Source organism: Anolis sagrei, chromosome 2 (assembly GCF_037176765.1).
Source record: "Anolis sagrei isolate rAnoSag1 chromosome 2, rAnoSag1.mat, whole genome shotgun sequence".
Classification (NCBI taxonomy): domain Eukaryota; kingdom Metazoa; phylum Chordata; class Lepidosauria; order Squamata; family Dactyloidae; genus Anolis; species Anolis sagrei.
Window position 1 is genome coordinate 192,334,764 of NC_090022.1, and position 19,561 is coordinate 192,354,324.

The 19,561-nt window shown below is 40.9% G+C and overlaps 1 protein-coding gene across 1 annotated transcript in view; it reads right to left on the reverse strand.

Annotated features, from left to right (window-relative positions):
- The window catches only part of BIN2 (bridging integrator 2), a 42,773-nt gene extending 26,332 nt beyond the window's left edge, over positions 1 to 16,441 (reverse strand). Inside the window, exons 1-4 of the mRNA XM_060762800.2 lie at positions 16,282 to 16,441; positions 7,152 to 7,232; positions 4,554 to 4,608; positions 220 to 314 (exon numbers count right to left, since the gene is read on the reverse strand). Of these exons, the coding sequence (XP_060618783.2) occupies positions 220 to 314; positions 4,554 to 4,608; positions 7,152 to 7,232; positions 16,282 to 16,359 (309 nt within the window). The 5' untranslated portion in view covers positions 16,360 to 16,441. The remainder of the gene's footprint in view (positions 1 to 219; positions 315 to 4,553; positions 4,609 to 7,151; positions 7,233 to 16,281) is intronic.
- Between the last annotated feature and the right edge of the window lie 3,120 nt (positions 16,442 to 19,561).

Below are 19,561 nucleotides of genomic sequence, written 5' to 3' on the forward strand. Positions count from 1 at the left end.
GAAATGCAAAGTACTTCAGTGGGATAATTTAAGGGCAATGAGATATTGAGAGCCAGGGAAGGTTGTGGTTCTGATCTTACCGCTATAGACTCAACTCCTTTTGCACATAGAGGTGACAATCCTGGACAACTTATAGGGCTGCTGTGAAAATTATTGAAATATATTTTCACCCCCAAAATATCCTTGATAAAAGCAATAACAAAGATGTGTGACACTTGCCTGCACTATGGCTTTCAAGTCTTCATATCCGTCCCACTCCTCGCTGTAAATTTCTTGTAGAGTTTCAGACAACTTCTTGGAGGTTTCATGCATCACTATAAGAGTAAAATTGGGGGGGGGGGGGGGTAACAAGCAATATTCCTGGTCAGACAATATCTACAATTCCCATCTCCTTGGCTAATACAGCCAGCATGAGAGATGATAGGAGCCATAATCACAACATCTGTTATTGAACTCCAATATGCCAATGATACCGTAGTCTGTGCACATTCAGAAGAAGATCTACAAGCCCCTCAACACACATTTGCAGAAGCATACGAGAAGCTTGGCCTCTCACTGAACATTGAGAAAACCAAAGTGTGTTTCCAGCAATCACCAGCCAATCCCTCTGCAATGCCAGAAATACAGCTTAATGGTGAACATTAGAAAATCTGCTACCTTGGCAGCCACCTCTCCACAAAAGTTACATTGACATTGAAATGCAATACTATCTGAGCTCTGCAAGTGCAGAATTTTTCCAAATGAAGGAGAGAGTTTTGAAAATTGGGACATTTGTAGGGATATCAAGGTGATTGTTTATATAGCTATTGTCCTCCCAATCCTGCTATATGCCTGTGAAACATGGACTATGTACAGACATCACACCCAACTCCTGAAACAATTCCATCAGCATTGCCTCCCCCCCCCCCCCCCCATCCTGTAAATCTCTTAGGAAGACCGGTGGACAAATGTCAGCATGCTGGAAGGAACAAAGACCACCAGCATTGAAGCAATGCTCCTACAAACTCCGCTGGAGTAGCCACATTGTCCAAATGCCCGATCATCATCTCCAAAAGCAATTATTTAATTTATTTATTTATTTACAGTATTTCTATACCACTTTTCTCACCCCTAGGGGGACTCAAAGCGGTTTACATATAACTGGCAAAAATTCAATGCCATTACATTGGCCACTGATGCGATGCCAATCCATAACAACCACAATAATAAAACCACAATCAAGCACAAATCATAATTAGACAGTACATAAGCAATCATTAAAACAATAAAAAGTACTCTACTCCCAACTCAAGAACAGGAAACAGAATGTTGGTGGTCAGGAAAAGAGATGTAAAGATGGGCTTAAAACCAACATTTAAAACTGTAGCATAGACACTGGGAACTGGGAAGAACTGGCCCTTGAGTGACCTAAATGGAGGTCAGCTGTGACCAGCAGTGCTGTGAAATTCAAAGAGATACGAATGGAGGGCGAAAGGGAGAAACGTGCCAAGCGGAAGGCGCATCAAACCAACCCTGATTGGGACTGCCTTCCACCTGGAAACCAATGTCCTCACTGCGGGAAAACATGCAGGTCAAGAATGGGACTTCACAGTCACCTACGTATCCACCGTCAAGACACTACACTTGCAAGGCCATCATACTTGAACAACAAGGGATCTCCTAACTAAACTAACAGTTCACATCTGGAAGGACCCAATAGCACATCCATGTTTTAAACCATGGTACTGGACTCTCCTTTCTTGGAAGCAATTTCTGAAGATGGTATCTTGATAATAACCTCCTGGCTATGGTAAACATGGAAATAAGCCAGGAAGTATATATTGTAATTATACTATGAAACTACAGAGCTTCCTCTAGGCTTGGGTACACATTTTCTGCCTCAAAGCTACTGAAAGTGAAGGCATAGTGATGTGCCACAAGGAGGCAGTAGAGATAAAGGTTGCTACTTGGGGTTTCTTATACTATTATTACCCCCTTTTCATTGCCTGCTCTGCTGCTTCCTTGTCTTGAAGACACACATTCTCAGGTTATGCAGTTTTCAACAGCTTTGCCTGATGAAGAAGCAAGTGAAGCTTCAAAAGTTTGCATGATGTATTTTATGAGCATTATATGTATGTTATTATTACACTGTTATGATTATGTGGTTTTGATTGGCCCAATAAAGGTGTATCGTGGATTTTGGATATTGTATTTTGTGCAACCTGTGAACCTAGGAAAATGAACTCAAACTTGAGAAATACATAGATGCATATCCTCAGGCCTGAGTTCATTTTCGTTCATGCATCTTCTTCTTCCTTTCCCCATATCATTTCATAGTAGAGGGTGGTTTCCATATGTAGAGGAGTCCACATTTTCACCTTCTATAGCAGATTCTCTTTCCCATGTAAGTGTCTCACTTCTTTTTTAAAAAAATAATCTTTATTGAGAGTTTTCTTAAAAAACAAAGCAATATATATGTATACTTTAAAAGAAAATGAGAGAGGGGAAAAAAGAAAAGAAAAAAAGGGAAAGAGAAAAGGAGAAGAAAAAAAGAAAAAAAAGAAAAGATTATACACATACACACTCATACACACACACACACACACACACACACACACTAGCCATCCCCTGCCATGCACTGCTATGGCCCAGTCTGTGTATATGTGTTTTGTGTGTGTATATATCTGTATATATTTGTGTATATGTGTTTGCGTATATATGTGTGGTTTTGTGAATGTGTTGAAATGTATTTTTTGTTTTTTTGGCTTTTTAAGTCTCTTCTGCTGTGCTTTTCGATGTTTTTATGAGTGATGGTCACTTGTTGGTCTGATATGTGTATTGTGTCCAAATTTGGTGTCAATTCGTCCAGTGGTTTTTGAGTTATGTTAATCCCGCAAATGAACATTACATTTTTATTTATATAGATACACACACACACACACAATATTTTTGACTTCCTTGGTATCTTCCACATGGATTCTTTCTTTTCCTTCTTTTATCTTTATATCCTTCATATTTTCCTCTCTTCTTTCTATATTTCTATTCTTATATTTTAGATATTCTGTCACCTTTGTCCAATCCGTCTCTTTTATTGGGGTCCCTTTATTTTTCGCTATTCGATATGTCAGTCTATCCATGTTTCTAATCTCTACAATTTTCATCATCCAGTAATCCTCGTCTGGTTTCTCTTCTTTTTTCCAGACTTTTGCATAGCAAAAGTGTTTTACTTCTATAATGCTGTATTTTAGTGGAAGATGGTTGTTAACAATAATTCCATATTGTACCTTTCAATTTTGCCATCACAATCATAGAATCATAGAGTTGGAAGAGACCTCATGGGCCATCCAGTCCAACCCCCTACTAAGAAGCAGGAAAACTGCATTCAAAGCACCCCTGACAGGTGGCCATCCAGCCTTTGTTTAAAAGCCTCCAAAGAAGGAGCCTCCACCACACTCCAGAGCAGAGAGTTCCACTGATGAACAGCTCTCACATTCAGGAAGCCCTTCCTCATGTTCAGGTGGAATCTCCTTTCCTGTAGTTTGAAGCCATTGTTCCATTGCATCCTAATTTTCAGGATAACAGAAAACACGCTTGCTCCCTCCTCTCTATGACTTCCTCTCACATATTTATACATGGCCCTCATCATGTCTCCTCTCAGTCATCTCTTCTGCAGGCTAAACAAGCCCAGCTCTTTAAGCCGCTTCTCATGGGGCTTGTTCTCCAGACCCTTGATCATTTTAGTCGCCCACCTCTGGACAGATTCCAGCTTGTCAACATCTTCCTTCAATTGTGGTGCCCAGAATTGGATACAGTATTCCAGGTTTGGTCTGACCAAGGCAGAATAGAGGGACAGCACGACTTCCCTGGACAAGGGCCCCCGGAGTCCAGAGTCTTATGAGGATGATGTGTCTAAACTGAGGCATTCATGGAAAACAGCCAGAATGGAGTTGGATTAGATTTAAAACCACCAAGACCCTCATTCAAGTCACATTTCAATGCTGGAATTCCTTTAGTGATACATACCCTCCAACTGTCCTGATTTGGCAGGGACGGTCCCAGTTAACTCTCTGTTGTTTCCCCTTTTCCAGCTTTAAAAAATTATTCCAGTTTCTCTCTACTCCCACTTCCCCTTTTGCCTTCAGTTTACTTCATTTCTTGCAAGCAGTTCAAGTAGTAGATTGCACTCTATTAACTCATTGGAAGGAGGAGAGGGAGGTGTGAAACCTCACCTTTCCCAGTAGGCTCAGATCAAATCAAACTGCAGCAGCCTCTCCTAATATTTTTTCCTCATTGATTATGTTTGTGTATTGACTATTCTTTGATGTTGCTTGGCCATATGGATTTAGTGATGTCATTAAGCATGGTACCTTAAGTGTCAACAGCTATTGCTCCTCAGACCATATAATTTCAATAAAAAACACAAATTCTAACAAAATCTCTAGCTGGAAAGTTTCCAATCCTTGCATGAATTCAGAAGCAGAAGATTATCTTCAAATGCCTCCTGTCTCTCTTTTTAACATCTTCGTTATCACCACTTTTTAGAACACATTGGAGTTGTCATCTAAGCAAAGTACCTTTGACAGCATTGAGGAAAACCTTCAGCTCCTTGTAGAGTTTGTGACCTTCAATCTGGAAAAAGAAAGAAAGAAAGAAGAAAACAATAGGGTCATATGTGTCCTCTTGTACATTTCAGCATATTGTTTTCATTAGTCTCTTTAGGGGGGCTGAGTTGACTCTCCCGCCTACATCACCCCATACTGAGAAGAGTCAACGAAGCCGTTGCCAAGCCAAGCACGCTACATTTGGTGTATCTACTGGCTGAGTATCCCTCATCTCGAATGTCAAAATTCAAAATACTCCAAAACCCAAAATTGTCCACATGGGTGGCTGAGATAGCAACACTTTTACTTTCCAATGGCTGATATTGTCCAGTGTACACAAACTTTGTTTCATGCATAACATCATTAACATATGTTGTATAAAATTACCTTCAGACTGAGTACATAAGGCAGGGGTCCTCAAACTAAGGCCCAGGGGCCGGATACGGCCCTCCAAGGTCATTTACCCAGCCCTCGCTCAGGGTCAACCTAAGTCTGAAATGACTTGAGATCATATAACAACAATGACAATCCTATCTCATCAGCCAAAATCAGGCCCACACTTCCCATTGAAATACTAATAAATTTATATTTGTTAAAATTGTTCTTTTAATTATTATATTGTCTTAAGTGGTTTTTGCACTACAAATAAGATATGTTCAGTGTGCATAGGAATTCATTCATTATTTTTTTTCAAATTATAATCTGGGCCCTCCAACAGTTTGGGGGACTGTGACCTGGCCCTCTGCTTAAAAAAGTTTGAGGACCCCGGGCATAAGGTATATGTGAAACATACATTAATGAGTTAGACCCCTTCTAAGATGCCATATAATCCAGATTATCAAAGCTGATAATCCACATTATCTGATTTGAACTGGATTATATGAGTCTCCACTGTCATATAATCCAGTTCAAAGCAGATAAACTTGATTTTATATGGCAATGTAGAATGGGCCTTAATCAGATTCTATAATCAGCAAACCATGGATTTTTATGGATTTCAACTCACTTCTTCAGATGTACAGATAGAAATCCATCTTCAACCCATTGGCTGTATTGCAAATACTAAAAAGGTGTGTGTATACAAGCTGTTAAATTGTGTACAATTTGGAGAAACAGCATTATAATATCAGAATAATTTCAGACTGGCTCTCTTCTCCCTTTTTCTCTCAATGCAAAGAAATGAATTTGGCAACCAGAGTCTCAACAGGTGTGATACCTCTAAACCTATTGATGACCCATTGGATGTGTGTCTATTAAAATGACTACACTCAGGATTCCTGTCCCATTCTTATAAATGCAGAGTTTGGTGTAAGAACAGGGAAGGCCCAGGAAGACATGAGGAAAAGCTTTAGCAAAGGGATCAGTTTGTGAGCATATGAAGAGCTAAGATAAAACTTTAGACTGGGGAACTACAGTATCTCCAAGACATCTGAGTACATGTATGTAAACGCAAATACAGGTATTACATTTTTTAAAAAAAATCCTGATTCCAAGTTTTTCAAATAAGGGAGACTCAATCTGTAGTTGATGTTACTTGAACATACAGAGCATTTCTATCTCACTAATTCCTTTAGCATCTTTTATTCTTTCCTTTGGTAAGATTATTTTAGAATCCTGTGGGCTAAACAGAATATGTGTTGTGATAACAAATTCAGTGTCAGCAATTTCTTAGAGGAGGGTATAGCACAATCATTTAGGACTACCAGCCTTGGTCTAGTACAATGTTTCTCAACCTGGGGGTCGGGACCCCTGGAGGGGTCGTGAGGGGGTGTCAGAGGGGTCACCAAAGACCATCCGAAAACAGTATTTTCTGTTGGTAATGGGGGTTTTGTGTGGGAAGTTTGGCCCAATTCTAACCTTGGTGAGGTTCAGAATGTTCTTCGATTGTAGGTGAACAATAAATCCCAGCAACTACAACTCCCAAATGCCAAGTCTATTTTCCCTACACTCCACCAAAGTTCACATTTGGACATATTGATTTTCATGGCAAGTTTGGTCCAGATCCATCATTGTTTTGAGTCCACAGTGCTCTTGGGATTTAGGTGAACTACAACTTCAAAACTCAAGGTCAATGCCCACCAAACCTTTCGAGTATTTTCTGTTGGTTCTGGGAGTTCTGTGTGCCACGTTTGGTTCAGTTCTATCATTGGTGGAGTTCAGAATGCTCTTTGATTGCAGATGAACTTTAAATTCCAGCAACTACAACTCCCAAATGATGGAATCAATCCCCCCCCCATCCCCCCACTATTTGAATTTGGGCGTATCGGGTCTATGTGCCAAATTTGGTCCAGTGAATGAAAATACATCCTGCATAAATTACAGTTGTGAAGTAGCAATGAAAATAACGTTATGGTTGGGGGTCACCACCACATGAGGAACTCTATTAAGGGGTCGTGGTACTTGGGAGGTTGAGAACCACTGGTCTAGTATGTCTAATGTGGACCTCAGAATCCTAAGTAAACATTTAGTTGAAAAGTATTTCCAATTCTGTGAGAAAAACATAGAATAGACTATGTGTTATACGCCCCATATGCCAAATGCCAGCCCCCCAGTCATTCTTTGATAAACAACCTGCTGCTGTTGGAAGTTGTATGCATATTGTTCAAACTGTTCATCTTTTGTTTCAACAGTTTTCCCCAGTTTCTGCAAAACCTGTGGAGACAAAAAATGAGTAAATATAGGAAAACAGGAGTCGTAAAGACCAGCTGAAAAGTGAGACAACACTTTCAAAATTAACGGTCAAGCAGTGTACTTTGGGCTGCTGTGAATTTTCTCAAAATTACCGAAATATGGCAATGGGACACTTGATTTCCAGCTTCTCTTGCTGCACAGGAACCCTGACAGAATCAAAAACAGCTAAGTCTGCAAGTCATTGTAGCATTTACAAGCTAAACTGCACCTCAGAGTGTCGAACTAGACAATAAGGAGAGTGTGTATTTCTTATAATAAATTGGTTTTCCTCCCACAAGTAGATTTCCTCAGAGTTAAGTGCCTCAGAAATCAGACTTGCTAACTGAATCCACGTCTACCTATCAATGATGGACTGTAACACAAAAACACATTGAATGCAAAATGCCCAGGTGAAGACAACCACATGCTACAACAAACAAAGGTATTGTACAGCTTGGGGGAGCATGTCTTCAAAACAGCAATAAATACATGAGCTAATCAAAGAACTACACAACGCACAGGAATCCCATGGTATTTGTTGACTAGACTAGTGTTTTGTTGCTTTTCAAATGTGAATTTCAGATGGGAAAGGGAATTTTTAAATATTACTTTTGGGTTTTTTTAGCACTTACTATAACAAGGAAGGAAGCTGCTTTAAAAAAATCAGGTCAACACCCTTTGCCTACAAGCACCTCCCTTTTTGTGGTTTCTATCTCCTCATGTTCCCTGATCTGGTATTCTCCATAGTGTAACATAAAAACAAGAAAAATAGATTAAAGTATTATCTGATTTTTCTTCAGTATTTATCAGGAGCAATAGATATTTTTTCCAGAGAGGGGCAAATTTGCATAATGCTTTGTGAGCTTAATTCACAGAAACATTACAATACTGCTGTGCATGCTCCTAGTGCAGATGTCTCGCATTTTGATTCTTTTGAAGAATACAGAAGAAATCCATCAAATTTACATGGAATGAGGGAGACCAAAATGCATTGGCATTTTCTGAAACCTCCAACTTTATCATAACATTGACAAGTTGGGTTGCTGTGAGCTTTCCGGGCTGTATGGCCATGTTCCAGAAGCATTCTCTCCTGACGTTTCACCCACATCTATGGCAGGCACCCTCAGAGGTTGCGAGGCTTGTTGAAAACTAGGCAAGTGAGGTTTATATATCTGTGGAATGTATATATAAATCTCATTTGCCTAGATTCCAACAGACCTCACAACCTCTGAGTAGTAACTTATGGATGCGAGAGGTGGACCATAAGGAAGGCTGAGTGAAGGAAGATAGATGCTTTTGAACTGTGGTGCTGGAGGAAAATTCTGAGAGTGCCTTGGACCATGAGAAGATCCAACCAGGCCATCCTTCAGGAAATAAAGCCCGGTTGCTCACTGGAGGGAAGGATACTAGAGACAAAGTTGAAGTACTTTGGCCACATCATGAGGAGATAGCAAAGCCTAGAGAAGACAATTATGCTGGGGAAAGTGGAAGGCAAAAGGAAGAGGGGCCGACCAAGGGCAAGATGGATGGATGGCATCCTTGAAGTGACTGGACTGACCTTGAAGGAGCTGGGGGTGGTAACGGCCGACAGGGAGCTCTGGCGTGGGCTGGTCCATGAGGTCACGAAGAGTCGGAGATGACTGAGCGAATGAACAACAACATGTGGAGCTCCAAAATAAAATCAGAAAGAATAGAAACAAAATCTGGGAACTTTCTGTGGGGAGGGGAAAGTCCCACCGTCCTCTTGGAGCCAGCCACCACCAACCACTGAACTTTTATTATTTTACTCAGAAATGTGTGTGGTTCCTTTCTTGATAAATGTTAAGACATAGTTTTGACCTTTATTAAAAAAGGAACCATCTCCTTCTCTGCGAAGAGTACGGAAAAGTAAGAGCTTGGGTGAACTTACAACAGCCCTCTCTACTCTCTCTACTGCAGTGCCTCTTCTGACATTTTTGACAATGGCAGCAGAAAGAGGCTCTTTTGTACTTTTCCTCAAAGGAGTGTAGACATGTTAGAATGGGGTGATGCTGTCGCCTTTGGCCACTCTACTGAGAGATGTGGCTAAGGTACAATGTTTACAGTGATCTATGGGTAAGCTGACCCAAGTATTTTGGGATGATTTTTTAACCAAAATTTCTAGACTTATGCATGAATAGAATACATACAATAATTCATTGGCTAAAAACACTAAAGCCTGGCACAAAATAAGTGTGGTCTTTAAAATTACACTAAACATCTTCCTGACTAGTAGGTTATGTGCCTAGGGGCCTAAATTAAAATGTGGAGATTTGAGGGTTATAGCCCCTTGTAGACACCCAGGAAGTGAAAGTGTCAACCCCTCCAATTAGAGATACATTATACTGGAAATGTAAAAATGTAGAACTTGGCTTATCAGGACAGGCCAATGGGCCATTTTGGTTAGTGTTTTATTTTTGGTAGCAGCCAGATGATGATGATGATGATGATGATGATGATGATGATGATGATAATCAAAATAAGGATCGAAAATTTAGTGGATGGCCCGAAATGCAGACTGTGCAAGGAAGCTGATGAAACCATGGACCATATCCTCAGTTGTTGCAAGAAAATCACTCAGACAGACTACAAACAGAGGCACAACTCTGTAGTCCAAATGATTCACCGGAACTTATGTCACAAGTACCACCTGCCAGCAGTAAAGAATTGGTGGGATCATAAGGTTGTGGAAAATGATCATGCAGAACTACTGTGGAACTTTTGAATCCAGACTGACAAAGTTTTGGAACACAATACCCCAGACATCACGATTGTGGAAAAGAAAAAAGTCTGGATTATTGATGTCGCCATACCAGGTGACAGCCACACTGAGGAAAAACAACAGGAAAAACTCAGCCGCTATCAAGACCTCAAAATTGAACCCCAAAGGCTCTGGCATAAACCAGTACAGTAGTCCCAGTGGTCATTGGCGAACTGGGCGTCGTGCCAAAAGATCTCAGCCGGCATTTGGAAACAATAAACATCGACAAAATCATGATCTGTCAACTGCAAAAGGCTACCTTACTTGGATCTGCACTCATCCTTCGAAAATACATCACACAGTCCTAGACACTTGAGAAGTGTTCGACTTGTGATTTTGTGATACGAAATCCAGCATATAGATCTTGTTTGCTGTAACATACTGTGTTTTGTGTCAGTAAAACAACAACAACAACAACAATCATTATTTATTTATAACTCACCCTCTCTCCCCAAAGGGATTCATGGCAACTTGCCAAGATATCTGCAAAATGTGAAATTGATAGCCTTTCTTGTGGTTTTCTCCCCTGGAGATTTCTGGTTTTCAGGGGTGTCTCGGCATTACCTCAACTTCATTATCCTTTTGGTTTCCACAGGAAATGATTGATCATTTCCCAAACATTAGCTCTGCTGTCTGGAACTTAGGATATTACAACATTATAGAGGGCACCAATTTAGTGAAGGTTTTGTGCATTGGTTTGTAAAGTGGTCCATTTCATTTAGTCAACTTGACTAACCACGAGGATAATGAGAAACAAGACAAGCATGTACCTTCACCAGAAGCCAAAATGGAAGATATCATACTTTGGACGTATCTAATGACTTGTATCAACTCATGATAAGACAATAATACTTGATGAAGGTGACGACAATAGGGTTGGCAAAAATCTGACCCCACCTCCTAGTGGTGCTGGCTGAATAACCAACCAATGGGGCAATGGACTGCAGTAATAGGCGATGCAATGCGCCAGCTGCAGTACAAACAGTTGCATCAACCTGTCAAAACCACCAAGGGTTTTTTTTTAGGAATGCCCAAAACAAAGCCAATGCAAAGCAGGCCCTACGAATTTGTGGGACAAACGCTAGGAGGAGGACGAGGAGGACGAGGAGGAGGAGGAATTTGTGGGACAAACGCTAGGAGGAGGACAAGGAGGACGAGGAGGAGGAGGAAGAAGAAGAAGAAGAAGGATGACAACAACAATAGGAAGAGAGGCGTTACATGTGGATAAACCTCATCATGGAAGCCCCAGCCTCCAGTCTGCAGAATCTAATCTAGGTGGTTAACAACAAAAGTCTTTCATTTGGAGGGTTTCCATAAGTCAGGCTCAACTTGACAACAGTTAATAACAACTGTCAAGAGATGAGATAAAAGGGAGATATAGAAGCTAAGAAAAATGTGTTAAAGGAGTTTCTAGGCTCTGCTGTTGTTTCCACAACAACATGTCAGTAACTTGAAGAAAGTAAAAATCATACCATCTGCGGCTTCTCACTCACTGACAGGAAGTCTCCAAAACTCAGCATCACAATTGAAAAGGCCTTGTGTTTCTCATGCTCCCCTTCCTGACCCATGTTTCTAAGGGTGAGAGCTTTGGGCTAGGTAGGAACTGAATTCACAAAATTGGGACTTAATTTTTAAAAATATGGGACCTAATTAAAAAAGAGGAGCACTGGCAGCATTTCAAACAAGGGTTTACCAAGGGAATTGTGCCAATTGGGAAAAGACAAGTGTTTGCTATGTAAGTAAGTTAGTAATGCAACATAGTACAGTATATTTTATTTGTAATGTGCTGTTTCAGTGTGTCAAAAATTCAAAAAGAAAAAAAAGTATCCTCAAATGGACAAGAGAATGCTTATTTGCTCTAAAGTTGAAATAGAGATGACAGTTGTTATTCAGCTAATGCTCCAAAGGAAATTATCACCCACATAAAGAGGTAGCTGAAGGAAAAACGACCACATTGGTTTTCAACATTTTGACCAATTTGATTTAATTAGCTAGAAGCCATTAGTTGAACAGATGAAAACGAATTACAAAAATACAGTGACATCGCCAAATTGCAATACCACAAAAAATCATTAACCATCATTAGTTTATAGCAGAAACAGGGAGCCAAGTGCTTTCTACATAGGCTTTTTAATCATTTTTGGTATATCGGTTTGATCTGGTGATCCAGCATGGAGATAACATTTGTATTTTGCTGGAAAGTTATGAAGATTGCAGCAAAAGCCTGTCTGAAGTGAAACTGGACATAATGCCTGTTGTTCATTTGTTCAGTCGTTTCCGACTCTTTGTGACCTCATGGACCAGCCTACGCCAGAGCTCCCTGTTGGCTGTCACCACCCCCAGCTCCTTCAAGGTCAATCCAGTCACTTCAAGGATACCATTCATCCGTCTTGTCCTAGGTCGGCCCCTCTTCCTTTTTCCTTCCTTTTTCCCTAGCAAAATTGTCTTCTCCAAGCTTTCCTTTCTTCTCATGATGTGGCCAAAGTACTTCATCTTTGCTTCTAACATCCTTCCCTCCAATGAGCAGTCGGGCTTTATTTCCTGGAGTATGGACTGGTTGGATCTTCTCGCACTCTCAGAACTTTCCTCCAGCACCACAGCTCAAAAGCATCTATCTTCCTTCGCTCAGCCTTCCCTATGGTCCAGCTCCCACACCCGTAGGTGAGTACAGGGAATATCATTGCTTTGACTATGTGGATCTTCGTTGCCAGTGTGATGTCTCTACTCTTTACTATTTTATCAAGATTGGTCATTTCCTCCCAAGAAGTAAGCGTCTCCTGATTTCCTGGCTACACTCTGCGTCTGCAGTAATCTTTGCACCTAGAAATACAAAGTCTGTCACGGCCTCCACATTTTCTCCCTCTATTTCCCAGTTGTCAATCCTTCTTGTTGCCATAATCTTGGTTTTTTTTATGTTTAGCTGCAACTCAGCTTTTGCGCTGGGTTGCAGCTAAACATAATGCTACACTCCCCAAATTCACAGAACAAAACCAGGTAAATTATTTGGCCTCTGAGGAAGAAAATTCTACAAGCACTTTTCACTGTATGTCTGATGGCAGTAAAAAATTTACAAGAAAAGGAAGAATAAAACCAATATAGAGCAATGTATCATCTTATTGCTCAGAGATTTGCTACCTAAGGTACCTGCCTCATTTTGCCCTCTAACAAAGTCATGTTGCCTGCAGTCCTAGCCTGTAGCATTCGGTTTTCTAGTGTGGGCGTACATGAGGTTTCCACAGCTTTTTTGCCTGTTCCACACACTTGTGCAACCTGACAACCCCACATCACTTGTTTGAGTTTTTAAAAACCAAAAACCTTCCTTTGTGGCAGAGAATAAATTGTAACTTTCCGCAGTTTTCCACATCCTAACTCTGTAGGTGTAGAAAAATGCTACGCTGAGAGAGAACAACAGGCAGGAGGGAAAAAATTAAGTCAAGACTTTTCAAAATGGATTCTTATAGTTCCAACAATTAGTGCGAACAACAAATATACACATCTCTTCTTGGATATCCCTGCACAACATTTCACAGGTGCAAAATGTGACATGTGTGACCAAGCAACATCAGAGTGTGTCCAGACTGCAAATGTTATCGCTGAGAGGCATACACAAGCCAGGTGGGGGTGAAATAGCTTGTTTTGGTCAAGGTCTACTGGGAAAGGCACATCTCTCCCTTCTCCTCTTCTCTAAATGAATTGAATACAAACTAAGCACCCAAACACTACCATTGCATGTTAAATACAGTCTGCAGCAAATGAGTGTGGGAGGAAAAGAGAGAAACAGTTTAACATGTGGGGCAATCTTTACACTTCCATTTTGCTCTCTTCTTTTTGTTTTTTTAAACTTGATCTGCCTTTCCCTGATTCAAGGGCCAGGCTTTAGCACAGCAGGTTAAACTGCTAGCTGCATAAAATCTTGCTGATCAAAAGGTCAACAGTTCAAATCTGGGTTGGAGTGAGCTCCTAGACATCAGCACAGCTACTGCTTACCTAAGGCCCGTCGCAAACTAGGTTTCTGCTGGAGAAACCCTTGCTAGCAAGTCCCTGACGTCATGAGCCTGCGCCTCTCTCCCCGCCCCTTTCTCCACCCCTTTCTCTTTGCGAGCGTGGTTTTTCCTTTGCTAGGGCAGCATTGCCCGCATTTTCTCTCAGTTGAATTCTGCCAACTGAGAGAAAATGCGGGCAATGCTGCCCTAGCAAAGGAAAAACCACGCTCGCATGGAGAAAGGGGCAGAGAAAGGGGCGGGGAGAGAGGCGGAGTCTCGTGACATCAGGGACATGCTAGCAAGGGTTTCTCTCGCAGGAACAGAGTTTGCGACGGCTCTAACAGCTCAAAAACAGCAGTGTGAGTAGATAAATAGGTACCACTTTTGTCGTGAGGTAACAAAAGGTACCCATGCAGACAGACCGGCAATTCAATCGGGAGAGCGTCTAAGGACAACAAAGCTTCACGACATGGAAGATGGAGCGACAACCCCCGCCCCCATGGCCAGAGTCTAGCACAGTTTCCAGATGCTGGAAATGGAAATAAATGGGAAGCCATTACCTCTGTTTATGTTCTTTCTTTGTTAATTTTATAATGGCATTGAATGTTTACCATATAGGTGTACTGTTATCCGCCCTAAGTCTCCTCAGGGAGATAGGGTGGGATATAAATAAAGTATATTATTATTATTTTACTGACACAAAAGCACAGTATGTCACAGCAAATGAGATCTATATGCTGGATTTTGTATCAAAAAAATCACAAGTCGAACACTTCACAAGCGTCTAGGACTGTGTGATGTATTTTCGAATGATGCGTGCAGATCCAAGTAAGGTGGCCTGAGATCTATTCAAAAAGTGAATTTTCACTCTTGCAAGTTTCCAGACCATGCATTCATTTTTTTGGCCAGGAAAAAAGTGATCTTACAAATCTGGAGGAGCTGAGGACTGCAAAACTGCACTTGGAAACTATGATAATATTATTTATTATTTATTTAAAACTTTTATATCCCGATCTTCTTTATCTCCATAGAGGGACTCAGACCGGCTGACAGCAAAAATTCAGTGCTAACACTATAATCTAAAATATCATACATCAACATTAAAATTAACCAATACATATAGGATAAATTACATAACAGCCGTTCGCCAAGATAAAATCATGTCAACTCAGTCCGTATATTCAGTCTATATATTGTGGTCAGTAACTTTGGTCAATTGCTGGTCTCAGACATCATTCCGCGAAAACTTCGTTCCACAACCAAGTTTTCACTAGCTCCCTAAAGGTCAGGAGGGAGGGGGCAGATCTAATTTCATTTGGGAGGGAATTCCATAGTTGAGGAGCCACCACAGAAAAGGCCCTGTCTCTCTGATAAGCCAGTGAATATTATCAGTTATAACCTGTGATTGATATCATCTGTTTGGAAAAGGCTTCATGATTGACAAGATCTCCCTTCCTTCCTTCCTTCCTTCCTTCCTTCCTTCCTTCCTTCCTTCCTTCCTTTTCTCCCCAATTTCAATTCTTTGAAGGATTCTCAAAGAAGAATTTTCAGTTATTTTGCTACGACATCTCCCTTTGCAATACTTCGGTCTTTTAAGACTTCACTTTCCTCCTAACAAAAAGTTATGGGCAGATGTAACACAGAATCCCATAACATTTTACAGAATGATAAAACGACGACTTCTTTGGCCGAGTTGTACCAGTTCTTTTTCTTTATTAACAAATACGTTAACAAACAAAACAAAACAAAACACCCTGCCCTCTTGCCCCGATTATAAATACCACAATTACAAATGTAGGTTAGATTCACTATGGCTGTGTCCACACTTCAAAGAGATAGCAGTTCAATATGAATTTAACTGTCATGATGATGGAAACCTAGGATTTGCAGTTATGAGATGTTTGCCCTTCTCTGGAGAGCGCTGGTACACAACAAACTACAAATCCCAGGATTCCATATATTGGAGCCATGACACTTAGTGGCATTAGACTGTCATAATTCTGCAGTATGGATGGTCTGAATGTCATATATGTTGGCTGACTGGAGACTTTAAAGCTAGGGTAGGAATCATGTAAGGAAGTTGGGAGCAATCCAGGCAAAGGAAGAAAATGCGTCTCTTATCCTTTCTGACTTTGCATAGTCTTTCATTTTGGTGGGACCTCTTTGCTTTGTTGTTTTGAAGAAGTAAAAAATATTGGTTCTGTGCACGTCCCTCCCAGACATAATAATAAGACGGTTACATTGAAAAGAAATGCCTCATCACCAATACCTTCTCTTGAGCTCGGCTGAGTTGCTTTTGGACCCGCTTTGCAAACAGCCCAGCACCTCCGGTCTTGCCTTCTGCCATGGCTGCTGCGTCTGCTTGGACAATTTCTCTTTTCAGCACCAAGTTGTGGTTTAATTGTCACTCTTTTTTTAACTGTGGTAGAAGGAAGTTTTGAGAAACGGGTGTCAGCTGTCACTAGGCTTGGCATCCGCTTAATCATCGGTGGGCGTGTTTGCCTCCGCAGCTGAATGCTGGGAAAGATGGGCTTCCTTTATAGCTGGAGTGTTGAAATTTTGAGTACCCAGATGTTTCATACTCTTACTTGAAGTAGCAGCACCAATGGAGCCAAATGCTCTAAGGAGTAAGGGCTTGTGGGAGTTGTAGACAAAACATCTGGAGAGCCAAAGATTTCCCATCCCTGTTTTGTAAGAAGCCTAAAGGGAAACCAATACTTTGAGCAAATCTGTGAACAACAATGCACAGTGTCTATAGAGGACTCTTCAGGAAATGCTTCAGTTCTACTTCATCAAAAAGAAAAAAACACCCTATTTAGCAAGCATTCAAATACTGATTTATTATTAATAAATGTTTGATTTTTATACCTATTTATATACCTATATAGCTGAGATATGTAAACATTTCTTGGGCAGAAAGGGGCTGTGAGTAGAAAAAGTTTAAGCCCTGTGCTAGAGGACCTAGAAATGCTAGGTATTCTTTGTAAGCATATTCTAGTTCCTCCAGTGTCATTCCATGTCATGCTTCTGTCAGAAGTTATTTATTTCAATCAGGGTTGCTATTTTCCACATTTCGTATTTCCATAGTTAGCCTAGGACAGTATTTCTCAACCTGGGGATCTAGGAGGGGGGATCACGAGGGGGTGTCAGAGAGATTGCCAAAGACCATTAGAAAACACAGTATTTTCTGTTGTTCATGGGGGTTCTGAGTGGGAAGTTTGGCCCAATTCTATTGTTGGTGGGTCTCAGAATGCTCTTTGCGTGTACGTGAACTATAAATCCCAGCAACTACAACACCCAAATGTCAAGGTCTATTTTCCCCCAAACACCACCAGTGTTGACATCTGTGCATATTGATTATTTGTGCCAAGTTTGGTCCAGATTCATCATTGTTTGAGTCCACAGTGCTGTCTGGATGAAGGTGAACTACAACTCCAAAACTCAAGGTCAATGCACACCAAACCCTTCCTTCCAGTATTTTCTGTTGGTCATGGGAGTTCTGTGTGCTAAGATTGGTTCAATTCCATCGTTGGTGGAGTTCAGAATGTAGATGAACTATAAATCCCAGCAACTACAATTCCCAAATGACAAAATCAATCTCTCCAACCCCACCAGTATTTAAATTTGGGGGTATCGGGTATTTGTGCCAATTTTCATCCAGTGAATGAAAATACATCCTGCATATCAGATATTTACATTACAATTGATAACAGTAGCAAAATTTACAGTTATGAAGTAGCAACGAAAACAATTTTATGGTTAGGGGTCACCACAACATGAGGAATTGTATTAAGGGGTCCTGGCATTAGGAAGGTTGAGAAACACTGGCCTAGGAGCTTATGCCCCTTGGATATGAGGGTGTCGTGTGTTTGATATGTAAACAAAAGAGTAGAGTACTGTGGTGTATATTCAACTTTCTACTGTCATTAATATGTGACCTTTAACCAGCCATAGTTTCTAACCCTATAATACCTGTTGTAGGGATAAAATGGAAAATTGCTGTACAGTGTTCACTAACTTATTGTGAGGGTTCCGTTCCAGGATCACCCACAATAAGTGACAATCCGCGAAGTAGGGACACCATATTAATTTTAATATTTATACATTATTTTATATAGTTTATATATTATTTTCTTATCCGCGCTTCCTTACTCTCCTCCTGGCACATCCCGTGGGCGTCTGCCTGCCTCCCTGGCTTCTGCAGACCCCAGCAGAGCCTCCGGAGCCACGTAGGCAGCAGCAGGCCAGCGAGGCAGCCCTTCCCCACTCCATTTCCAGGGTCCCTGGCCTCCACTGGATGTAAATATTTTATATTTGATATTTTTAATCAATATTTTCAAAAACCTGCGAAACAGCAAGTCCGCTAAAAGCGAACCATGAAGTAGCAAGGGAACACTGTATTGACCTTTCTCCTTCAAATCAGTTCCCTTCCATGTTTTGTATGTCATCTCCTGTCATCTGCAATCAGCATGGACTATGGTAGGAAATATTGGGAGTTGGTAGGAGTTGTTGGGAGTTGTACCCCAACACACAGAGAGGGCCCCAAGCTGCAGAAGGCTGTTTTATACATTAAACACATTCTGCATCTGGATATTATTCTGGGATAATGTATACACACTATATTTCAGATTGCTCTGGTAAGACATCAGATGAGATATTTGGACCTATTTGGGAACAGGTGGACTGTATATGATAACTATATAAATTCCTATGCAAGAAAGAACCATTGTCTTTAATTTTTAGTTACTACAGAAATGGAAAGCAGAAAAGACAACACCGGGAGATTATATTTTCTGCCTTCTATGAAGGACACCAGATGGAGAGGTTTTTTTTTTTTTTTTTGTCGTGTCAGGAGCGACTTGAGAAACTGCAAGTCACTTCTGGTGTGAGAGAATTGGCCATCTGCAAGGACGTTGCCCAGGGGACGCTCGGATGAATTGATGTTTTTATCATCCTTGTGGGAGGCTACTCTCATGTCCCCGCATGAGGAGCAGGAGCTGATAGAGGGAGCTCATCCACCTCTCCCTGGATTCGAACCTGCGACCTGCCGGCACAGGGGTTTAACCCACTGCACCACCGGGGGCTCTTACATGGAGAGGTGTGAGCTTATATATATGAAATGGAAAATGAGCCAGGAATTGGTCAGCCTTTTTTTCTGTCATGAAAAGACTTGGCTCCAAATTCCAGTTGCCTTGGATGTGGAAAATCACAGGAAAGTATATATTGTGTTATCATGGTTTTTTGCCACAGTCCATGGGATTTAAATGTGTGTGTATCCACATTGGTATACAAAAACAATGCCCTAAACTAAAGGTTTTTTAGTTGCTATTTGCTGTTTGAAAGCAACTTTGAGAACCATTTGGTTGAAAAGCAGAGCATAAACTTTCAACTTATATAGGGAGAACTTGGGAAATTTATTTATTTTTCGGGTGATATTGTTCAAAATCTACAAGTAAGTATGGCTAGTGGCCTTGCTGGCTAGAAACTTTGGGACTTGTAGCTCCAAAAAGCAAATCTGCCAAGTTTTGTAGACACATGAATTCGACATC